Source organism: Solanum stenotomum, chromosome 7 (genome assembly GCF_019186545.1).
Source record: "Solanum stenotomum isolate F172 chromosome 7, ASM1918654v1, whole genome shotgun sequence".
NCBI lineage: Eukaryota > Viridiplantae > Streptophyta > Magnoliopsida > Solanales > Solanaceae > Solanum > Solanum stenotomum.
Window position 1 is genome coordinate 47878275 of NC_064288.1, and position 23129 is coordinate 47901403.

General features: G+C 39.4%; 2 protein-coding genes across 2 annotated transcripts; both read left to right on the top strand.

Moving 5' to 3' along the window:
• The first annotated feature begins 6721 nt into the window (after positions 1-6721).
• LOC125869973 (wall-associated receptor kinase 2-like) lies at positions 6722-7542 on the top strand. The gene is made up of 2 exons (XM_049550353.1): positions 6722-7484; positions 7538-7542. The coding sequence occupies exons 1-2, from the start codon at positions 6722-6724 to the stop codon at positions 7540-7542; spliced, it is 768 nt and encodes a 255-aa protein (XP_049406310.1).
• On the top strand, positions 7491-9542 carry LOC125871871 (wall-associated receptor kinase 5-like). Its single transcript, XM_049552574.1, has 3 exons — positions 7491-7634; positions 7871-8044; positions 8145-9542. Exons 1-3 carry the CDS (start codon positions 7589-7591, stop codon positions 9350-9352), a joined length of 1428 nt encoding a protein of 475 aa, XP_049408531.1. The 5' UTR covers positions 7491-7588; the 3' UTR covers positions 9353-9542.
• Positions 9543-23129: the final 13587 nt, after the last annotated feature.

Here is a 23129-nt window from a genome sequence, read left to right on the forward strand (position 1 = left end):
TGTTGATTAGCTATGGTGACTAAACCAGATCATAATCATCCTATGTTTTTGTCTTCTTATGATGAAGCTGGAGCTGTCCAGATTGGAATCCAGCTTGTAGGAATGGAGAACTACACATTGTGGAGTCGTGCTATGCGATTGAATTTGCTTACAAGGAACAAATCAGGCTTCATTGATGGGCTCGTCAAGCATGAAGACTTCAAAATTGATTCTGAAAAACAGGACTGGGATCGATGCAATGCCATTGTGATTTTGTTAAATTAGGTCTTAGGCCTAACTCACACCCCAAAAGCTAGCTCTTTCAGTGATTTCTCAATTGACCATAACCAAGGCAATAGCGGGTCGTCGGAGCTAGTTGTGCTGCTTTGATTTTTGGAAATGACGGCCATTGCCATTTGATTCACTCGATGTTAGGGCCCCAAAATCAAAAATTGCCCACGCACCAGATGCTAAGCACTGGGCGTGAGGTGGGGTGTTAAAGAATGACAAAAAGTCCCACATCGGTGGTTAATGAGATGGGTGGACTCCTTATAAGGCTTGGGAAATCCTCTTCCCTTTGAGCTAGCTTTTGGGGTGTGAGTTAGGCCTAAGACCTAATTTAACAGATTTCATGGATTATGAACAATGTGAGTAAGGAGCTGGTTAGCGGCATTCTCTACTGTTCAAGTGCACACATAGTTTGGATTGTTTTGAAGGATAGATTCGATAAAGTAAACATGTCAAGGATCTTTCATCTTCATAAGGCGATTGCTACATTGACTTAATGAGTCTCCCCTGTATCTTTCTATTACTCCAGGTTGAAGGATATATGGGATGAATAGATTCCATCATTCCACCTCTTTCATATGAGTGCTCCAAGTCTAAGGACTACACTAAGGGACTAGTAAGGCAGAAACTATTACAATTTTTATGGGACTAAATGACAATTAGAGTCAAGCTTGCAGTCAAATTTTGTTGATGAATCCACCACCATGTGCAAATCAATGTTATCCCATGATCATTCAGGATGAGAGTCAACGAATGTTATCTGGTGAACATCCATCTGGAAGTGTTCCTGTTGATCCAATAGCCTTGTCTTCCTATAGATCAGGAAATTCAACTAACAGTTCAGGAATTTCTAGCTATTCTAGTGGTGGAGGGTCCTCATGTGGAAGTTTAGGAGCAAGTTCTTCTAATTGATCAAGGAGGACTCCTTCTGTGTATTGTGATTTTTGCAACATGAGAGGACACTCAAAGGAAGCCTGCTATAAGCTCTTGCAATACAACCACTGCAGCATGAAATGTCAGACCAAGGAAACTTGCTATAAGTTGATAGGTTATCCTGCTGATTACCTATGAAAGAGGAAGGTTAATGCAGCATCTGCAATGCCAACACTACTTCAGAACAATACAATAATGCAGCCATACTTCACTCAGGATCAATACAATCAGATCCTCGTGATGTTAAATAACCTATGATTCAAGAGTCTACTAGTAATCTGAGAGGAGGTATTCATGCTTCTAATGTCACTTAAGTAGGTACTTTTGCTAGTACTGCTTCTCCTAATTCTTTTCTTAATAAGCATGCTAAATGGGTAGTAGATAGTGGTGCCACTGACCATATGGTAAATAGTAACTCCCTATTGAATATCGATCTGACAGTCCCTAATCCAGGCAAATTACAACTTCCAAATGGTGATTCTGCTATGGTAACTCAGCCTAGAAATTGTCAACTAGATGGAGGTGATATAGTCCATGATGCATTATGTGTGCCAACATTTCAATTCAATCTCTTGTCAGTATCCAAATTGACAAGGGAGTTGAATTGTTATGCAACCTTCTTTCCTGATTTCTTTATTCAACATGATCTCTTCACTGGGAAGGTGAAGGAGATCGGTAGAGAGGAAGATGGTTTGTATATAATGAGATCAAGTATTGGAAAGGCAGACAACAAGATTCACTCTTTCACTGTTAAAGGCTGCAGTGAGGAAGGTTTTCTATGGCATAAAAGAAAGGGCCATATACCCATGACAGTACTTAGAAAACTTGATGTAGTTAAGAATAGACATGATCTTGTGTTGAATAATTGTGATTTATGCCCATTAGCTAGACAAACTAGATCTCCTTTTCTATCTAGCAGTAGTAGAGCTTCTCAGTGTTTTGATTTGATACACATGGATGAATGGGGGCCATATAAATCTGATACACATAATAACATGAATTTTTTTTCTTACCTTGGTGGATGATCACTCTAGATGGACTTGGGTCTTCCTAATGCACCCTAAATCAGATGTATGCATTGTTCTTAGGAATTTCTTCCTTATGATTGCAACACAGTTTGGAAAGAAAATAAAGATGTTGAGGTCTGACAATGGTGGTGAATTTTTTAATACAAATTGCAGAAAATTGTTTGATGATCATGGAGTTATACACCAAAATTCTTGTCCCTACACTCCACAACAAAATGGTGTGGTAGAGAGGAGGCACATACACATCCTTGAGACTGTTAGGGCTATTAGATTTCAAGGTTCTCTGCCTATTACATTTTGGGGTGAATGGGATTTCATTGCTGTGTATCTATTCAACAGAGTTCCATCCACAGTTTTGGGGAACAAGTCCCCCTATTTCATATTATATCATGCACATGCTGATCTTTCTCACATAAGGACTATAGGTTGTTTATGTTATGCCACCAACTTGATCAAGGGGGATAAGTTTAGTGCTAGAGCCATTAAATCAGTTATGATGGGGTATAGTGCAACCCAAAAAGGATACAAACTTTATGACTTGACAACTAAATCTTTCTTTGTGAGTATAGATGTACAGTTTTTGGAGCATATTTTTCCTTTTCAAACTGGTAATCCAAGTGCTGAGTTCATAGTTAAGGATGAATTCTTGGTTCCTGACAATTAGATTTTCCCCTTAATTGACCATGTTTGAATTCTACACATTTAGCAGATTTGTCTCCACAAGTAGCTGTTTCTGATCATGTAATTGAACCTTTGATAGACTCACACATTCCCACTCCAGTAGTTCCTACTGCAATGGTTCCTTCTGTGGAGATTTCATATGCTGAGATCCCAGAATGTACTCCCACAACTGTGCATATGAATGATGATGTTGCATTTCCACTAGGAGAACCTCAGGCAGACACATTAAACCTCCTATCTGGCAGAAAGAGTTTGTGACTACTACTAGGCTGCTTATTCTTGTTTATTTCCTATTGCCAACAACATCAACTATAGTGGTTTGTCTAGAACATATCAAAGTTATGTGGCTTAGTTCTCAGCAGACATAGAACCGACCTCATATCATCAGGCAATACAGGATCCAAGATGGATACAAGTAATGAAAGATGAAATTCAAGCCCTTGAGGACTATGGGACTTGGGGAGTTGTACCTTTACCAAATGGTAAGAAAGGCATTGGTTGTAAATGGGTATACAAAATTAAGTACATGGTTCATGGACAAGTGGAGAGATTCAAAGCTATACTTGTAGCTAAAGGGTTCAACCAAAGGAAAGGTCTTGACTATCAGGAAACCTTTTCCCCTGTTGTGAAGATGGTGACTGTAAGAACTATGATTTCTCTGGCTGCTATTAGAGGTTGGTTCGTTCAACAAATGGATGTTTACAATGCATTCCTATAAGGTGATTTAAATGAAGAAATGTATATGTAATTGTCACAGGGTTTTAAAAATGGGACATAAGATCTCAAGGTTTGCAAGTTTCTTAAGTCTCTTTATGGTCTAAAACAGGCTTCAAGGTAGTGGAATGTGAAGCTTACATATGCCCTTGTCACGACTGGATTTAAACAGAGTCATTTAGACTATTCTTTACTAACCAAAAGGTCATCAGATGGAATTGTGATTGTCCTAATATATGTTGATGACTTATTGATCACATGTAGTAGCACAACCCTGATAGATAATGGTAAACAAGTTTTGAGAGACAATTTCAAAATTAAGGACCTAGGGACCTTAGATATTTTCTTGGTATTGAATTTGCTAGACAGGCAATTGGCATTCTCATGAATCAAAGGAAGTATGCGCTTGAGCTCATTACAGATTCAGGTTTGAGTGGTTCTAAGACCATTGCTACACCTGTTGAGCTAAATCAAAAGTTGACAACTTGTGAGTTTGACAAACATATTGGTGGCCCTCCTGACCATGTCCTAGCAGATCCAGGGAAGTATCAAAGACTTTTTGGTAGACTGTTATATTTGACTATTACCAGGCTGGACATTGCCTTTGTTGTCCAAAGTTTATGTCAATTCATGCATAATCCTAAGCAGTCCCAAAGGATGCTGCACTCAGGGTGGTTATATACATAAATTAGGCTCCAGGTCTTGGAGTTTTATTGTCCTCTTCGAGTTCAGCCTCACTCCACGGTTTTTGTGATGCTGATTGGGGGGTCTTGTATAAACACTAGTAAGTCCATTACTGGATACTTGATTAAGTTTGGGATTCTTTGATATCCTGGAAATCCAAGAAATAGTCCACCATCTCTAGGAGCTCGGCTGAAGCTGAGTACAGAAGTTTAGGCTCAACTGTTGCTGAAATTGTTTGGCTAATTGGCCTATTCAAAGAACTCAGTGTTGAGCTGCACCTCCCAGTTTCTTTGCATTGTGACAGTAAAGCTTCCCTTCAGATTGCTGCCAACCCTTCTTTCATGATAGGACAAAACATATCGATATAGATTGCCATTTCATCTGGAAAAAAGGTTCAGAATGGCTTGATCCACACTAGGTACCTAGTTATTGCTGAACAACCTGATGACATATTAACGAAAGGCCTTGGTCTTCTTCAACACACCTATCTACTTTCCAAGCTAGGGATGAATAACATATTCATACCACCTAGCTTGAAGGGGGGTATTGAGCATATGAAGAATGATGATGCAGGATGATGTGTCATTTACTGATTGGACTAGAAGTTAGTTAATTAGAATTGGTTAGATGATATTTTCTCATTTACGGTTAGTTAGGTTGTTAGAATTCTAGTTAATAGTCAAGTTAAGTTAACTATGGTTAGTAGAGTCGGTTATTACTGCTATATAAATATTGTAATTAGTACACTGCAATTTGTAATGTTTGATCTTTTTCTCAAAACAATCTGCAATTCTCTCAACAATGGTGAAACATTTCTTCTGCTGGTTTTAGCTTAGAACACAAGCCAGTGATCAATTCATAGTGTTTAACAGTATTGACATGATATAATTGAAATATTTCTTGAAAAGTCAAAGTCGTGATTCTTTATTATATGAATATATGAAAGTTGAAGTCGAACAAACTATAGTTACCGATTTACTAAACCACAAAATACCAAAAACAAACTTACACCAAATTATTTTATAATGATAATAATATAGTATTCTTACATATCAAAAACCAAAATTGAACAACCGATGTTTTTGATACCATATTGTTAGATCACCAACTTGATAGTTCGAGTGACTCGAGTTTGACAAGAGATTTACATGATTAACATAGCCAGGACCAAGAAGGGTGAGTCATAGTCGCGTAACCGCCCGATAGAGTCAAATTAAAGAGAGTTGACCCCATTTCACATACCATCCCCTATGAAATTTCATCTGCTATTGTTCTGCTTGACTTCTTCGCTACTGATACCACTATAGATCACTAGGAAGGAGTGAGGATGTTCAGGTCTGGATCCGGCTCCTCTCCATTTCTCTTCTCTACATTTTCCCCAAGTTCTAGCTTAGATTGGACACACATGTCGTAGTTTAGAATTAATGGTTGAGATCTAATTGATTAAAACAAAGTCCTAACCATAGTTATTTACTTCCATCTATTTGCTTCTTAAATATTTTTGCAATACATTATATTTTCCCTAAATATATTTAAAAAAATTCTTTACTTTATTTAAAACTTACTAAATACTTTTACTTTTTTGAAAAAAATTATAATACAATTAAATATTTTTATTATTCTAATAGAGTTTTAGGAACTACAGTGTCTATAGGGCAATATCGACTCCATTTAGGGAGTAAGAAAGAATTTAAAGTTGTTTGACAAGATTTATTTTACTCCTAAAATTTTAAAAAAAATGTCAAGTCATAATTTTTAATTTGGCAAATATTATTTGTGAAATGGCAAACGTTAGGTAAAAAAGTAAAATATCAGCAAAAAATTACTAAGTAATTAAGAAAAGAAATTCTTTTAAATATATTTAGGAAAAATATAATGTAAATCTAGAATTGTTGGATAGCAAAAATATTTAAGAAGCAAATAGATGGAAGTAAATAACTATGGTTAGGACTTTGTTTTAATCAATTAGATCTCAACCATTAATTCTAAACTATGACATGTGTCTCCAATCCAAGCTAGAACTTGGGGAAACTGGAGAGAAGAGAAATGGAGAGGAGCCGGATCCTTCAGGTCTGACCCCTCATCAATATAATTTCAAAGAAAATGAGGTCTAATCCATTAAATTTTCAGTCATTTTCTCTCCTAGTCCTCTCTGAACTTTTCTTGATTACGCCATGTATAATATTCCAACAAATACAAGCATGAGAATGACAGCACTTGCTCATTCTAACCTTGACATTATTTTCTGAAAAAAAAAAAATTATGTACCAAAGATTTTCGATATATAATTGGCTGCATAAAGTCGTCAATTCTCCTTGACATAGTCCACACTAAAATTAGTCCTTCCAAATTTATAAGTAGCTACTCCTATAAAAGTATCATATTTAGTATCAAAAAATCACAGCACACATAACATGGCTCCTAATTATGTGATGATGGTTGGTCTCATAATATTAATTTGCTTTTCACTATCTTTTGGGTATGATGCTATGTTACCAACACACAACAATCTCATAGCCAAACCTAACTGCAAAAAAAGTTGTGGCAATGTCAGCATCCCTTTCCCATTTGGGGTTACCCAAGATTGCATTTTATACAATCAATTCCTTGTCACTTGTGATTACTCCTTTGAACCTCCCCGGCTTCTTTTCTATGACTCCGCTATTCAAATCACAAACATATCTCTCACTGGGCAACTTACAATCTTACAATTCATATCCAAAGATTGTTATAAATCCGGGATAAACACGGAGAATAACACACCATGGATAACATTAACACCATTGCTTGCTGTGAGTAACACCGCGAATAAGTTCATCGCGATTGGCTGTGACACATATGCTATAGTTCAGGGTTATTATTCAAAGTTTGAAAATATGACGACTATGCATTACTCCTACATAACAGGATGTACGTCCATGTGCAATAGTCTTGATGATGCTGATAATAACACATGTTCCGGAGTTGGTTGTTGCAAGACATCCATCCCTAAGGGAGCATGGAATGTTACTATAACACTAAGCAGTTATTATAATCATACTTATGTGAATGATAACCCTAGTTGCAGCTATGCTTTTGTGGTCGAAGATACTAACCCTTATGCTAATTTTTCGAAGAATAACCTCGAAAGTTTACAGAACAAGGATGAGCTTCCACTTGTGCTAGATTGGGTAATTGGTAAAGGAACATGTGAAATAGCTAAGAAAAACTCGACTGCATATGGATGTAAGAGTGAAAACAGTGATTGTTATGATAGTTCAATTGGATATGGATGTTCCTGCATGCAAGGATATGATGGGAATCCATATCTGAAAGATGGCTGTCAAGGTATGCATACGTTTACTTGTTTGGTTGGCAAGTCCAGAATAACTTATGCCAGGATTAATAATTAGTACTGAGATAAGTTATCGCTCCTCTTGGGTGGTATAGTAATTCCGAGATAACTTATCTTGGGATAAAATAAGTGAATGATAAAAATATCCCTTTAAATTACCCTTTCTATACATCACTTTTTTTTTTGAATGTTTCACGTTATCATACTTTTGTACTCTACGAGTCTGCAGATATCGACGAATGTATAGATCGAAAATCAGATTATAGATGTGCCAAAGATGCCATTTGCCAGAATACAGAAGGGAGTTATACATGCATATGCCCTCCAGATTTCAGTGGTAATGGTACAGTATGCAATCGTGACAATCCTCAGAGAATAACTCAAAATATTTATTTTGTTCTAGGTACCTCTCTTAACTTCTTTCAAATCGATAACAATTTTATTTTCACGAACTACATACATCGACCTAAAATGTCTAATAAAGTTTAAATATTTTTATACAGGTGCTACAGCAGGGGTTGCTTTTGCGATTATTATTGTTTTTGGCTGGTCATACACTGCATTCCAAAGGAGAAAGATGTCAAAGATGAAGAAGAAGTTTTTCCAGGAAAATGGTGGATTAGTTCTACAGCAGCGACTTACACGGGAAGAGGGATCAAGTCATAATAGTACAATAAAGATTTTCACAGCGGAAGAGCTAGAAAAGGCAACTAATGGCTTTGACAAAGATAGAGTTGTTGGTCAAGGAGGTTTTGGAACTGTGTACAAAGGATATCTGAAAGATAATTGCATCGTTGCCATCAAAAAATCTAAGGTAATTGATCGCAATCAGATCGAACAATTCATAAATGAAGTCCTTGTCCTTTCCCAAGTCAACCATAGAAATGTGGTTAAGCTCTTAGGTTGTTGCCTCGAGACGGAAGTTCCACTATTGGTGTATGAATTTATCAGCAATGGAACACTTTCTGAACACTTGCATGATAAATTGAAGGCATCGAATCTTTCTTTGGATATTCGTCTGAGAGTTGCTGCAGAAACTGCAGGAGTACTTTCCTACTTGCACTCAGCAGCTTACCCTCCTATTATCCATAGAGATATTAAGTCAGTCAACATTCTTCTTGACAAAACCTACACAGCCAAAGTGTCTGATTTCGGAGCATCCAGGTTGGTTCCTGCTGATCAAACAGAGTTATCTACATTGGTTCAAGGAACTCTAGGATATCTAGATCCTGAATACTTGCAAACAAATCAACTCAATGAAAAAAGTGACGTATACAGTTTTGGAGTAGTGCTTGTAGAGCTCCTAACAGGTAGAAAGGCCCTGTGTTTCGAAAGACCAGCAGAAGAGAGAAGTCTAGCTCAATATTTCGTATCTTCAGTGGAGAAGGGTCTTTTGCTCGATATTCTAGACGACAATATAGTTTATGATAAGACAAATGAAGAGAAATTGAAAAATGTTGTTAAGCTTGCACAGAGGTGCCTAAATGTTAAAGGGGATGAACGACCTACAATGAAGGAAGTTGCAGCAGAATTGGAAGCTGGGTTGAGATTGAAGTGCTCGTGGGCTGAAACTGATCGACATTCAGAGGAAAAAGAGTCCTTACTGCCTGGCACACAAAGATTGAGATTTGGATACGAATATAGTGAACACAGTACGGATGCTGATAGTATAACGAGTCATGTAACTTTACCTTTTCCTGGAGGAAGGTGATCGATCATGCATGTTGATTTTTCTCAACAATATAAACTCAGAACGGCCACGGCTTCAACATGAATTTCTTTTTTGTCATGGGCATGTTAGAAATAAGAACCAAGTTTGATTTAGTTGCATCTCTTTTATTTGTCCAGAGACAGTAAATTTGAGTAACAAATTATGTGCTTATTTATGTATCCTTGTAATAGTTGTCACATTTTGATGTTCTTCTTACACTTGAACATATCCTTCTTACATTGTTTTCTTGCTCAACAACCCATGTGTTTTGCATGTATCCCTGTAAAAGTCAGTTATTGAATTTTCACTTTCACATTAATAACTATAGAGTTTACAAAAGTGTGGATAGCTTATGGGTAGGTTTTTATACAAAAACATTCTTAATCTTATCTCTCCTAACTCGATCGAGTGTCCATATGGAGCGATCCACAACCTAGACAGAAAAATCAACATCCCCATGCATTTCGCTTATAATGGTTTAGATCCAAAAAAAAAATAACATGTCGATAACACAAATAATTCATACGGACAAATATTCCATGCGGGTGAGCATCAAGAGATATACCTTTAAGGTTTTACAAGAGTTTCAGGTAGGAATTCAATCACATACGGAATATAATTTAGTAGTGACATGAGAATCTTATTACTCGCAATACCCCATGTATCATTCACTAATTTATTAGTCACTTACTTGATCCCTCGTCCTCTTAAGAAATGAACTCGAGTTCATGTTCAAATTTATATTCACAATTACACTTGTCACCTATATGGTAAGTGGAATAGCCGGCCAATAATGTATAATAAATTATTGATTTTAATTGTCTTAACTTTCTATTTGAATATATCTGTTCCAAATCAACTGCTTTCCTAGACATGCAACGCATCACCAAATCACCCATGGATATTAGTGTGACATCTTGCAAGTTGATAACTAGAAAGAAGCTTAAAAATTGGAAATTTTCATTTTTGGAAAGAATTTTAAAAATCTGGAAAACAATTTGGTTAAGTATGGAAAAAAAAAGAGTTTTTGGCCAACTTTGAACAGCCATAACTCCTAGCTCAGGATGAGTTAGGCGTAGTTCCAGTTATGTTTGGAAATCCTTTGGAATGATCTTTCCAACGCCGCCAAGATTGCTCGATTCTGAGTTCGTATGAGTGAGATATGCCCTTTGGAAGTTGGGCAGTTGGCAAGGAATTTAGTCCGAAAATTTTAAAAGGTATTTTGGTCTTTTCCCTAACCAATTCTTTTGGTTATATTGTTGTGTTAGACTGATTCTTAGATCAGTTTGCCCCATTTTAAAGAGTGAGAGTTAGGGCTTTTGAGAGAAGAGGAAAAGAAGAGAAGAAAGAGAAGAAAGAGAAGATCAAGCAAGGTTTCATCAAAGATCGTCGTGGATATCGTCGGGGGTGATCCCTACTAGGTATGTGAGTTCATAGTGTTGGTTTGGTTCTTCCCCCCCCCCCCCCCCCCCCACACGCAAAACTCGTTCAATTTCTAGAAAAGATTGATTGTGTTTGTTGAAGTTGTTGGATGTATTTGTTGAAGTTGTTGGTTGTATTGTGTTGAAGTTCTTGTTGATTTGGGACTTGTTTCCGGTTGTGTTTTGAGTTGAGATCTATTGTATGCTGAGGGATTTATGATTATAAGTGTATGGGGCTGGAACCAATGAAGTTAAGGACGTCTAGAGTTGGAAAAATGAAGAAGAAGAGTTTTCTGGGGAAAGGGGTGGCGCGTCGCGCCTGCCAGCGCGCCCCAAAAGGGCTTCTGAGATTTCTCCCTTGGGGCGCCACACCTAGCAGTGCGCCCCAGCAGTCCTTCTGAGCTTTGAGGGCAGGCGCCCCGCGCCTTGCAGAGCGCCAAGGACGCCAAGTTTTCCCATTCTTTCCCCACTTTTCCATGCATGTTCCTTGGCATTGTACCTATGTTTCATAGTTGTTTCCAACACTCCAAAGTACCTCTAAACGTCAAGAACTCGTCCATAAACATGTGGTCATGTACCTTGAATCCATAATCCAATTCAAGGCGAGTTCGGATCAAAGTTAAGTGAAGTTAGAGGTCAAGTCTAGAAGTTAAGAAGTAAGTCAAAGCAAGGTTTCAAAGTTGTTCAAGAGTCTTTATTGAACGTTTAAACTTCGTTTTGAGGTTCAAGTTTCAAGTCAAGCAAAGAGTATAGTGTTTCAAGCTAAATAAAGAGTCTCAAGTTTCAAGTCGAGTAAAGAGTATCGAGTTTCAAGTTAAGTCAAGAGTTTAAAGTTAAGTTCATTTCTCAAGAGCTATTAGGGAACTAAGTATTCCCAAAGAAGTTTATAAATGTTTTTACATTTGAGCAAGAGGGGAACCATGTTTTCCAAAAGAGCCTTTGGGCTAAGTTTTGAGTAATTATCTCAACTAAAGAAATATGTGTTTTAAAGACACTTATGAGCCAAAGTATTTTTGGGAGTAGTATTGAACACCGAGTTGGGGACACGAGTTCATATTAACTCAACTCTCCATAAGAACCATGAGCCAACATGGGACTTGACGGGTCATTCTTTTTAGATCATCACTTAAGATTAATCTAGTGGATCCACTAAGTTAAATTAAGGACTTATGTCACGGCAAGGTATAGGATGGTCCTTGGGGAACGTGAGGTAAAACGTTGTATCACCACTAGGGCTCATAGTGGTGGTTGTCGGTTAAAGAATTTCCCACTAAAGTTATACTACTTTTATATAAGTAAAGTTGAGTTTGTTATTGTTTTATCATTAACGAGCTGAGTTGTTTACAGTGTTATAAAGCTTTATGTATTGCATATGTCTTATTGCTTTACATTTGAGTTCATTTATCCATGAGTCGAACAGAGCCAAGGTAAGGGTTCCTTTTTACTCTTTTCAAACTTAAGTTGTGGTTTAGCTTTCCAGATCGCATACTTGTACATTCCATGTGCTGATGTCAGTCGGCCTGCATCTTATTATGATGTAGACGCAGGTACCCAGGATCAGCATACAGCACGTCGTTGATCTAGTTGAGCACTCCAGAGTAAGTGGTGAGCCTCTTTGCTTTTCGGAGGACTCGGTTGTTTTGTTCTCTTAGTTTTGTTTTATTAGGATGTCGCGGGGTCTGTCCCAACATTCATCTCAGTATTATAGAGGCTTTATAGACAGTCAATTAGTTAGTTTTGAGTCTCTCATCTATGTATATATGTAAATGTTCTATTTTGAAACTCGAGTTGCCATTTTGGCCAGATTTTATCAGTTAAGTTGTTTTACGTCCTTGCTTTGTATGGAGTTATTCTTTTGAGTTAGGTTTCCACTAAGTTAAAAAAGCCAGGCCAAGGGTTCGCTTGGGACCAGCAATGGTCTTCGAGTGCCGGCCACGTCCAGGGTGTAGGCTCGGGGTGTGACAAACTTAGTATCAGAGCACAGAGTTCAAGAGTCCTAGGGAGTCTATGAAGCCGTGTCTATAGAGTCCTAGTTATCGGTGTGAAGCGCGCCATATCTATAATTAGGAGGCTACAACATTTAGGAAGATTTCTCACTTCTTTCACACTCATCATCGTGCGTTAGAGTTGATCTCTAAAAAGTTCGTTATTAATTCATGCTTGCGCGTGTTTCAGTTAGTCATGCCTCCACGAAGGGTTGGCAGAGGGCGTCTTCCTAGACGTTATGTTGATGAGCAAGAGTTACCTTATGCCCCGGGGGTGCAACCGCAAGGGGAAGTTTTTAATGTCGAGTTCAGAGAGGCAATTAGAATTCTGAGTCAAGCTGTAACTAATCAGATTGGTCAGCAGAGGGGAGCTCGACATGAAGGAGCTGACACGTCAAGGATTCGTGAGTTCTTGGGGATGAATCCTCCGAATTTCATGGGTTCAAGTACTACTGAGGATCCAGAGAACTTCATTGAGGAGCTGAAGAAAATTTTTGATGTGATGCATGTGGTAGATACTGAGCGGGTTGAGCTAGCTGCGTATCAATTGAAGGATGTTGCTAGAACTTAGTTCGACCAGTGGAAAGGGGGCAGAGTCGAGAATGCACCACCTGCGAATTGGGCCTGTTTTGAGGAAGCCTTCTTGGGGCATTTCTTTCCCCGAGAATTGAAAGAGGCCAAGGTACGTGAGTTCCTCACACTTAAGCAGGAGTCTTTGACTGTTCATGAGTACAGTCTGAAGTTCACACAACTATCCCGCTATGCTCCGAAGATGGTTGCGAATATGAGGAATAGGATGAGTTTGTTTGTTGTTGGGCTGTCTCGGTTGTCAAGCAAGAAAGGTAGGGCTGCAATGCTATTTGGGACATGGACATCTCAAGGTTGATGGTTTATGTGCAGTAGGTTGAGGAAGAGAAGCTGAGGGACAGAGAAGAGTTCAGAAATAAGAAAGCTAAGACCGGTAATGGGTCCGGACAACAGAAAGGTAATTTGAATCGTCCGTCTTCCAACAAAGGCAAAAGGGACCGGCTCTATCCTCTGCTAGGGCATCTGCACCCAGATACAGAGGTGAACATAATGGCCAGAATTCGAAGGATTTCAAGGCTAGACCAACACAGTCTTCGGGTAGTGCGGCACAAGGAGGTAGTTCGATTCCTGCATGTGCTAGGTGTGGTAGGACCCACCCCGATAAATGTCGTGAGGGTCAGACAGGGTGTTTTAAGTGTGGACAAGAGGGTCACTTTATGAAAGAGTGCCCTAAGAGTAAGCAAGGTAGTGGAAATCTGGACAGTAGGGCCCAATCTTCATCAGTTGCTCCCCTAGACAGAGCGGTACCTAGAGGAGCTACTTCTAGTACCGGCGGAGGAACAAACTGCCTCTATGCAATCACCAGTCGCCATGAGCAAGAGAACTCTCCAAATGTTGTCACTGGTATGATCAAAGTCTTTGCTTTTGATGTGTATGCTTTGTTAGATCTAGGAATAAGTTTATCTTTTGTAACTCCTTATGTTGCAAATAAGTTTGATGTTCTTCCTGAAAGACTTTGTGAACCTTTTTGTGTTTCTACACCTGTTGGGGAGTCTATTTTAGCAGAAAGAGTTTATCGTGATTGTCCGGTTTCTATCAATCACAAGAGCACCATGGCTGATTTGGTTGAGTTAGACATGGTAGATTTTGATGTCATTTTAGGTATGGATTGGCTTCATTCCTTTTATGCATCATTAGACTGTAGAACTCGAGTGGTCAAGTTTCAGTTTCCGAATGAGCCAGTCTTAGAGTGGAGTAGTAGTTCAGTAGTCCCTAAGGGTCGTTTCATTCTGTACCTTAAGGCAAGAAAGTTAGTTTCAAAAGGTTGTATCTATCACTTAGTCCGAGTTAATGACTCTAGTGTTGAGATACCTCATTTTCAGTCAGTTCCTTAGTAAGAGAGTTTCTAGAAGTTTTTCCTGATGATCTACCCGGAATTCCTCTTGAGAGAGATAGATTTCGGCATAGACCTCATTCCAGATACTCGTCCTATCTTTATTCTTCCATATAGAATGGCACCAACAGAGTTGAAAGAGTTGAAGGAGCAGTTGAAAGATCTCCTAGATAAGGGTTTCATTCGACCGAGTGTCTCACCTTGGGGCGCTCCGATCTTGTTTGTGAGAAAGATGGATGGTTCCCTTAGGATGTGTATAGATTACCACCAGTTGAATAAGGTTACCATCAAGAATAAGTACCGTCTTCCGAGGATTGAAGATCTTTTCGATCAGCTTCAGGGTGCCACTTGTTTTTCGAAGATTGACCTCAGATCAGGCTATCACCAGTTAAGAGTAAGGGACTGTGACATTCCAAAGATAGCTTTCATGACTAGATATGGTCATTTCGAGTTTTTGGTCATGTCTTTTGGTTTGACCAATGCACCGGCAGCTTTCATGGACCTTATGAATAGAGTCTTCAAACAATATTTAGATATGTTTGTTATCGTCTTCATTGATGACATACTAATCTATTCAAGGAATGAAGAAGATCATGCTAGTCATCTCAGAATAGTTCTTCAGACTTTGAAAGATAAGGAGTTGTATGCCAAGTTCTCTAAGTGTGAGTTTTGGCTTGAGTCTGTGGCATTCCTAGGCCATATTGTGTCTGGTGATGGAACTAAAGTTGATACTCAGAAAATTGAGGCAGTGCAGAATTGGCCTAGAACCACATCTCCAACTGATATTAGGAGTTTCTTGGGTTTAGCTAGCTATTATAGAAGATTTGTTGAGGGGTTCTCATCTATTGCATCTCCTTTGACCAAGTTGACTTAGAAGACAATGAAATTTCTATGGTTTGAAGCTTGTGAGAAAAGCTTTCAGGAATTGAAAAAGAAGTTGATTACATCTCCAGTTTTGACGTTACCAGCAGGTACTCACGGTTTTGTGGTGTATTGTGATGCATCTAGAGTTTGTTTGGGTTGTGTCTTAATGCAGAATGACAAAGTTATAGCTTATGCCTCCAGACAGTTGAAGGTTCATGAGAAGAACTACCCAACCCATGACTTAGAGTTAGCTGTCGTAGTATTTGCTTTGAAAGATATAGCGTCATTACTTGTATGGTGTGCATGTTGATGTGCTTACTGACCACAAGAGTCTTCAATATGTGTTTACTCAGAATTACTCAAGGATTATGACCTAAGTATCCTATACCACTCAGGTAAGGCTAATGTTGTTGTTGGTTCTTTAAGCAGGTTGTCTATGGGTAGCACCGCCCATATTGAAGAAAGGAAGAGAGAGTTAGCAAAAGATGTGCACAGACTGGCACGCCTGGGAGTCAGACTTATGGATTCCACAGAAGGAGGTATAGCGGTGACGAACGGGGTCGAGTCATCATTAGTGTCAGAAGTGAAAGAGAAACAAGACCAAGATCCCATTTTGTTTGAGTTGAAGGCAAATGTTCAAAAGCAGAAGGTATTAGCTTTTGAACAAGGGAGAGATGGTGAGTTGAGATATCAAGGTAGATTGTGTGTACCTATGGTAGATGGACTCCAAGAGAGGATTATGGAAGAAGCTCATAGCTCCAGATATTCCATTCATCTGGGTTCCACAAAGATGTATCGTGACTTGAGAGAAGTTTATTGGTGGAATGGTATGAAGAAATGCCTTGCTAATTTGTTGCTAAATGTCCAAATTGCCAGCAAGTGAAAGTTGAACACCAAAGGCCCGGTGGTTTGGCCCAGAGGATAGAACTTCCAGAATGGAAGTGGGAGATGATCAATAAGGATTTCATCACAGGGTTGCCAAGGTCTCGTAAACAACATGATTCTATTTGGGTGACTGTCGACAGAATGACAAAATCTGCCCATTTTCTACCAGTAAAGACTACTAATTCAGTAGAAGATTATGCCAAGTTATATATTCAAGAGGTGGTGAGACTTTATGGAGTCCCAATCTCCATTATTTCAGATAAAGGTGCACAGTTTGCTGCACAGTTCTGGAAATCTTTTCAGAAAGGCTTGGGTTCGAAAGTAAACTTAAGTACTGCCTTTCATCCTCAGACAGATAGGTAAGCAGAGCGCACTATTCAGACTTTAGAGGATATGTTGAGGGCTTGTGTGATCGATTTCATAGGTAATTAGGATGATCACCTACCTCTCATTGAGTTTGCCTACAACATCAGTTATCACTCTAGCATCCAGATGGCTCCATATGAAGCTCTCTATGGGAGAAGATGTAGATTTCCTATTGGATGGTTTGAAGTCGGTGAAGCAGGGTTGATAGGACCAAATTAAGTTCACCTAGCTATGGAGAAGGTGAAAGTGATTCAAAAGAGGTTGAAAACGGCACAGAGTCGTCAGAAATTCTACACTGATATTAGGAGAAGGGCGTTAGAGTTTCAAGTAGACGACTGGGTATATTTGAAAGTTTCACCCATGAAGGGGGTTATGAGGTTTGGAAAGAAGGGGAAACTTAGTCCCCGGTATATTGGACCTTACCGCATAGCCAAGAGGATTGGCAATGTTGCTTATGAGTTGGAATTATCACAGGAACTAGTAGCGGTCCATCCGGTATTTCATATCTCTATGTTGAAGAAGTGCATAGGCGATCCTTCATTGATCCTACCAACTGAAAGTGTTAGGATCAAGATAGCTTATCTTATGAGGAGATTCCTGTTCAGATTTTAGATCGTCAAATTCACAGGTTGAGAACGAAAGATGTAGTATCAGTCAAAGTCTTTTGGGGGAACCAATTTGTTGGGGGAGCTACTTGGGAAGCCGAAGAGGACATGAAGAAGAGATACCCATATCTCTTTGAATCCGGAGGAAATGCAGATTAAGGTATTAATTTCCTTATTAGTGCTCTTTAAATTATAATGAGCATATTAATGTTGTTCTTGTGTTTGCATGATTGCTTGTTGGGTATTTGAGTTGATGTTACACCCTTAGCCTTGTAAGAGTAACCTCATTCGAGGACGAATGTTCCCAAGGGGGAGATATTGTGACATCTTGCAAGTTGATAACTAGAAATAAGCTTAAAAATTGGAAATTTTCATTTTTGGATAGAATTTTAAAAATCTGGAAAAAAAATTGGTTATGGAAAAAAAATGAGTTTTTGGCCAACTTTGAATAGCCATAACTCCTAGATCAGGATGATTTAGGTGTAGTTCCAGTTTTTTTTTTTGGAAAGCCCTTGGAATGATCTTTCCAACGCCGCCAAGTTTGATCGATTCCGAGTTCGTATGAGTGAGATATGCCCTTTGGAAGTTGGGCAGTTGGCAGGGAATTTAGTCCGAAAATTTTAAAGGGTATTTTGTTCTTTTCCCTAACCAATTCTTTTGGTTATATTGTTGTGTGAGACTGATTTTTAGATCAGTTTGCCCCATTTTAAAGAGTGAGAGTTAGGGCTTTTGAGAGAAGAGGAGAAGAAGAGAAGAAAGAGAAGATCAAGCAAGGTTTCATAAAAGATTGTCATGGATATCATCGGGGGTGATCCCTACTAGGTATGTGAGTTCATAGTCTTGGTTTGGTTCTGTCCCCCCACACGCCAAAATCGTTCAATTTCGAGAAAAGATTGATTATGTTTATTAAAGTTGTTGGTTGTATTTGTTGAAGTTGTTGGTTGTATTGTGTTGAAGTTCTTGTTGATTTGGGACTTGTTTCCGGTTGTGTTTTGAGTTGAGATCTATTGTATGTTGAGGGATTTACGATTCTAAGTGTTTGGGCCTGGAGCCAATGAAAGTAAGGACGTCAAGAGTTGGAAAAAAGAAGAAGAAAAGTCGAGTTTTCTGGGGAAAGGGGTGGCGCATCGTGCCTGCCAGCACGCCCCAAAAGAGCTTCTGAGTTTTCTCCCTTGGGGCGCCGCGCCTAGCAGTGCGCCCCAGCAGTCTTTCTGAGCTTTGAGGGCTGGCGCCCCGTGCCATGCAGAGTGCCAAGGACGCCAAATTTTCCCATTCTTTCCCCACTTTTCCATGTATGTTCCTTGGCATTGTACCTATGTTTCATAGTTGTTTCCAACACTCCAAACTACATCAAGAACTCGTCTATAAATGTGTGCTCATATACCTTGAATCCATAATCCAATTCAAGGAGAGTTCGGATCAAAGTTAAGTGAAGTTAGAGGTCAAGTCTAGAAGTTAAGAATCAAGTCAAAGCAAGGTTTCAAAGTTGTTTAAGAGTCTTTATTGAACGTTTAAACTTCGTTTTAAGGTTCAAGTTTCAAGTCAAGCAAAGAGTATAGTGTTTCAAGCTAAATAAAGAGTCTCAAGTTGCAAGTCGAGTAAAGAGTATCGAGTTTCAAGTTAAGTCAAGAGTTTAAAGTTAAGTTCATTTCTCAAGAGCTATTAGGGAACTAAGTATTCCCAAAGAAGTTTATAAATGTTTTTACATTTGAGTAGGAGGGGAACCATGTTTTCCAAAAGAGCCTTTGGGCTATGTTTTGAGTAATTATCTCAACTAAAGAAAGATGCGTTTTAAAGATACTTATGAGCCAAAGTATTTTTGGGAGTAGTATTGAGCACCGAGTTGGGGACACGAGTTCATATTAACTCAACTCTCCATAAGAACCATGAGCCAACATGGGACTTGACGGGTCATTCTTTTTAGATGATCACGTAAGATTAAGCTAGTGGATCCACTAATTTAAAGTAAGGTCCTATGTCACGGCAAGGTATAGGATGGTCCTTAGGAAACGTGAGGTAAAACGTTGTATCACCACTAGGGCTCATAGTGGTGGCTGTCGGTTAAAGAATCTCCCACTAAAGTTATATTACTTTTATATAAGTAAAGTTTAGTTTGTTATTGTTTTATCATTAACGAGCTGAGTTGTTTACAGTGTTCTACAAGCTTTATGTATTGCATATGCCTTATGGCTTTTCATTTGAGTTCATTTATCCATGAGTCGAACAGAGCCAAGGTAAGAGTTCCTTTTTACTCTTTTCAAGCTTAAGTTGAGGTTTAGCTTTCTAGCCCGCATACTCGTACATTCCATGTACTGATGCCAGTCGGCCTGCATCTTATTATGATGCAGACGCAGGTACCCAGGATCAGCATACAACACGCCGTTGATCAAGTTGAGCACTCCAGAGTCAGTGGTGAGCCTCCTTCTTTCCGGAGGACTTGGTTGTTTTGTTCTCTTAGTTTTGTTTTATTAGGATGTTGCGGGGTCTGTCCCAACATCCATCTCAGTATTATAGAGGCTTTATAGACAGTTAGTTAGTTAGTTTTGAGTCTCTCATCTATGTATATATGTAATATTCTATTTTGGGACTCGAGTTACCTTCTTGGGCAGATTTTATCAGTTAAGTTGTTTTACGTCCTTGCTTTGCATGGAGTTATTCTGTTGAATTAGGTTTCCGCTTAGTTAAGAAAGCTACGCCAAGGGTTCGCTTGGGACCAGCAATGGTCTTCGTGTGCCGGCCACATTCAGGGTGTAGGCTCGGGGTGTGACAATTAGTGGCATGCTATAAAAGCAATACCGATCAAAAACCAAGAGATAGTCAAAGGTTAAAGGCTATTTCAATGAAAAGTTAATGTAACTTTTCAGGGTCTCACAAGATAGAAGATATAGGAACCATTCTTCCATTAACTTATTTACAGGTAAGCACATGTGGTATGCTATCCTTACCTTATGGGGAGCCTATCGGTCTAAAAATTAAGGGAGTATTTACTATGAAGAGGAAAATCTTTTTCAATTTTCTTATATTTGATTGACTCAAATATTTTGGAAAATATTTTTCAAATCAACTTAGTTTCTTCAAATTTAAGGAATATGACTTCCCTTAAAAAAGTAGGAAAACCATTTTTGAAAAATATTTTGAACCCCACCCCTCAACTTTCCATCCTAACTTAAGTCTCGGGTATTGATTCTCAATACTAATCCTAGATCTGACTCATGATTCTCAATTCGAGAGCCGACACTTGACCTCAATTCGAGACCCAACTCCATAGTTTCGTATTAAGAAGTGGTCAGATCTCAAATTAGAATTAGAGATTGAATTTTGGGTTGGGATCGGGTCTAGGTTAGGTCTCACGCCAGATGTCAAGTCTCGGGTTAGGGTCGATATCGTGGTCGAGTCTCGAGTAGGGTATTCAAGGTCAGGTGTTGGGTCGGGTTCAAGTATCGTGGTTGGGTTTCGAGGTTGGGTCTCGAAACAGGTGTCTGGGTCAAGTCTTGGGTTAAGGTCGGGTTGGGTCTCAAGTCATGTCTAGAGTCATATTTTGAGTCAGGGGTTGTGGTCGTAGTCGGGTCTCACGATTATGTCTCGGGTCATTTCTCGAGTCAGATGTTGGGATCATAGTCGGGTCTCAGGTCAGATTCTGGTCAACCGTAGTTCGGGACTGAAGCTGGGCTTTTGGGGCATCGATCCACGGACACGAACTACGGNCGGGTCTCACGATTATGTCTCGGGCCATTTCTCGAGTCAGGTGTTGGGATCATAGTCGGGTCTCGGGTCAGATTCAGGTCTCGGACTAGAGTCTAGTATAAAGTCAAGGTTGAAGTCGGGTCTCGAGTAGGGTTTTAAGTCAGACTCGAGGCGTGTGACGATTTAAATGTCGAGTTAAGGTCTGGGTTAGGTGTCGGGTCAAGGTCTTGGTTGGGTCTTGGTGTCTTGGTCAGGTCTTGGGGTCGAGGTCAAGTCTCGAGTTTGGTGTTAGGGTCAGGGTCGGGGTTAGGTCTCAGGTCAGGGTCAGATCACAAGATTGATCGTTAAGGTCGGGTCTCGAAGTCTAGTGTCACGGTCGGGGTCAGGTCTTAGGGTCATGGTCGGATCTCGGGTCAAGTATTGAGGTTGGGTCTCGGGTCAAGTATCGAGGTCGAGGTAGGGTCTCGATCAGGTTGTGTTCGATTCTTAATTAGGTCAGGGTTGGGTCTTAGGGTTTGGGTCTCTAGTCAGGGTCAGAGTCAGGTCTTAGGTTGAGGTCAGGTCTGGGTTAGGTCTCAATTTAGGATTGGGGTCGTGTCTTGAGTCAGGTGTTAGGGTTGGGGTCTCAGGTCGGGTGCCGGGGTCGGGGTAAGTTCTTGACTTAGGGTCGGTATTTTTCTCGAGGTCAGGTATTCAGATCGGGTCTTAAGTCAGGTGTCGAGGGCTAGGTTGGATCTTGGGTCGGGGTTAGGGTTGGGTCTCTAGCTAAGTGTTGGGTGATGAGTCCATAAATTGGACTCATTTAGGGCTATGTTTTGATAAAATTAGTGTCCTTAAATGCATATTTTGTCTCAATACCTGATGAAAACCCTTAAGTTTCAGGTATTTGGAGTTTGAGAAAAAGCATGAACACTATTTAGCAAAAAGAAACAAAAGCAGCTGAAAGAACAAAGAAATGAAGATCTGAGATCGCCAAACCTGTTCGGTAAGTCACCAAAAGGTCTTATCCTCGTCTTTTGTTCCAGTGTGCTAAGCCCTGAAAGACAAGATCAAATCGGCGATGAAAAAGAGCAGTCGGCATGTCATCGAGAAGTTTCGCGAAGCAGTACTATGTCGTCCAATGATCCAAAACACAACGACACAGAAGGATAGAGCAAGACGGCAATGAAACCTACCAAAGGGCGGATTGCTGAGTTGATCGGAGATCTCGACTAACGACGTCGAATGATCCACTGCAACACAGATTTTTGAAAACTATAAATACTCGTTAAGAGTTGTAGCTTAATATCAGATTTCTAATATATAATTTTTAACATAGATTTTTGAGTCCTAAGTTGGGATAGGCTTTTAGAGAACTTGAAGATTCAAAGGGAATGAACTCCAACAATTTGGGTTTGGGTCTCTTGGAATCTTCACTCTTGGCTTGTTTTATGACTAAAATCTTCAAACCCATTTGAATGCAAACTTATTTTGGTATAAATTTCTCTTTCTTTTATATGTCTAGATAAAACCCAATTATTGGGGTGTGATTTTGTGAATATGGGTTAGATTATCTATTAGGTCTTGCTTGTTGATAGTTTATTTGTTGTTTGGAAGTAATTTCATTTAGTAGTTGTATTAGAACTTAATGAAATTGTAGTTGCAAATACGATTTCACCTTTGTGTTTTCGGCTTGCTCGAGATAGAGGTCGTAAAACTAAGACTACTAAATTAATAGTCGATGGGAGTGGGTTGACATGAGGTTCAGCTCGAGAGAGTGAACCCTAGTCCTTCTCCCACACACTCAGCTCAAGAGAATGAGTGGGCTAAGGAGGAGGTTGTTCTTCATGCGGCAAGTGCGTGTCCGAGAGGAGCCCATTTGATTCGGGGTAAGTTGCTCGAGAGAGAATTTACCCCACTATAGTCTAGCCTAGTCACAAATATTTAACGGATTTACTATCAAAAGCATGTACCCAATAGTCTAGTGTAACCCGTATTCCTATCACATCCCAAGAATCCCCTCTCCTTGATTAGTACTCCTTTTATTTTTGTTGATTTTGCTCTTTA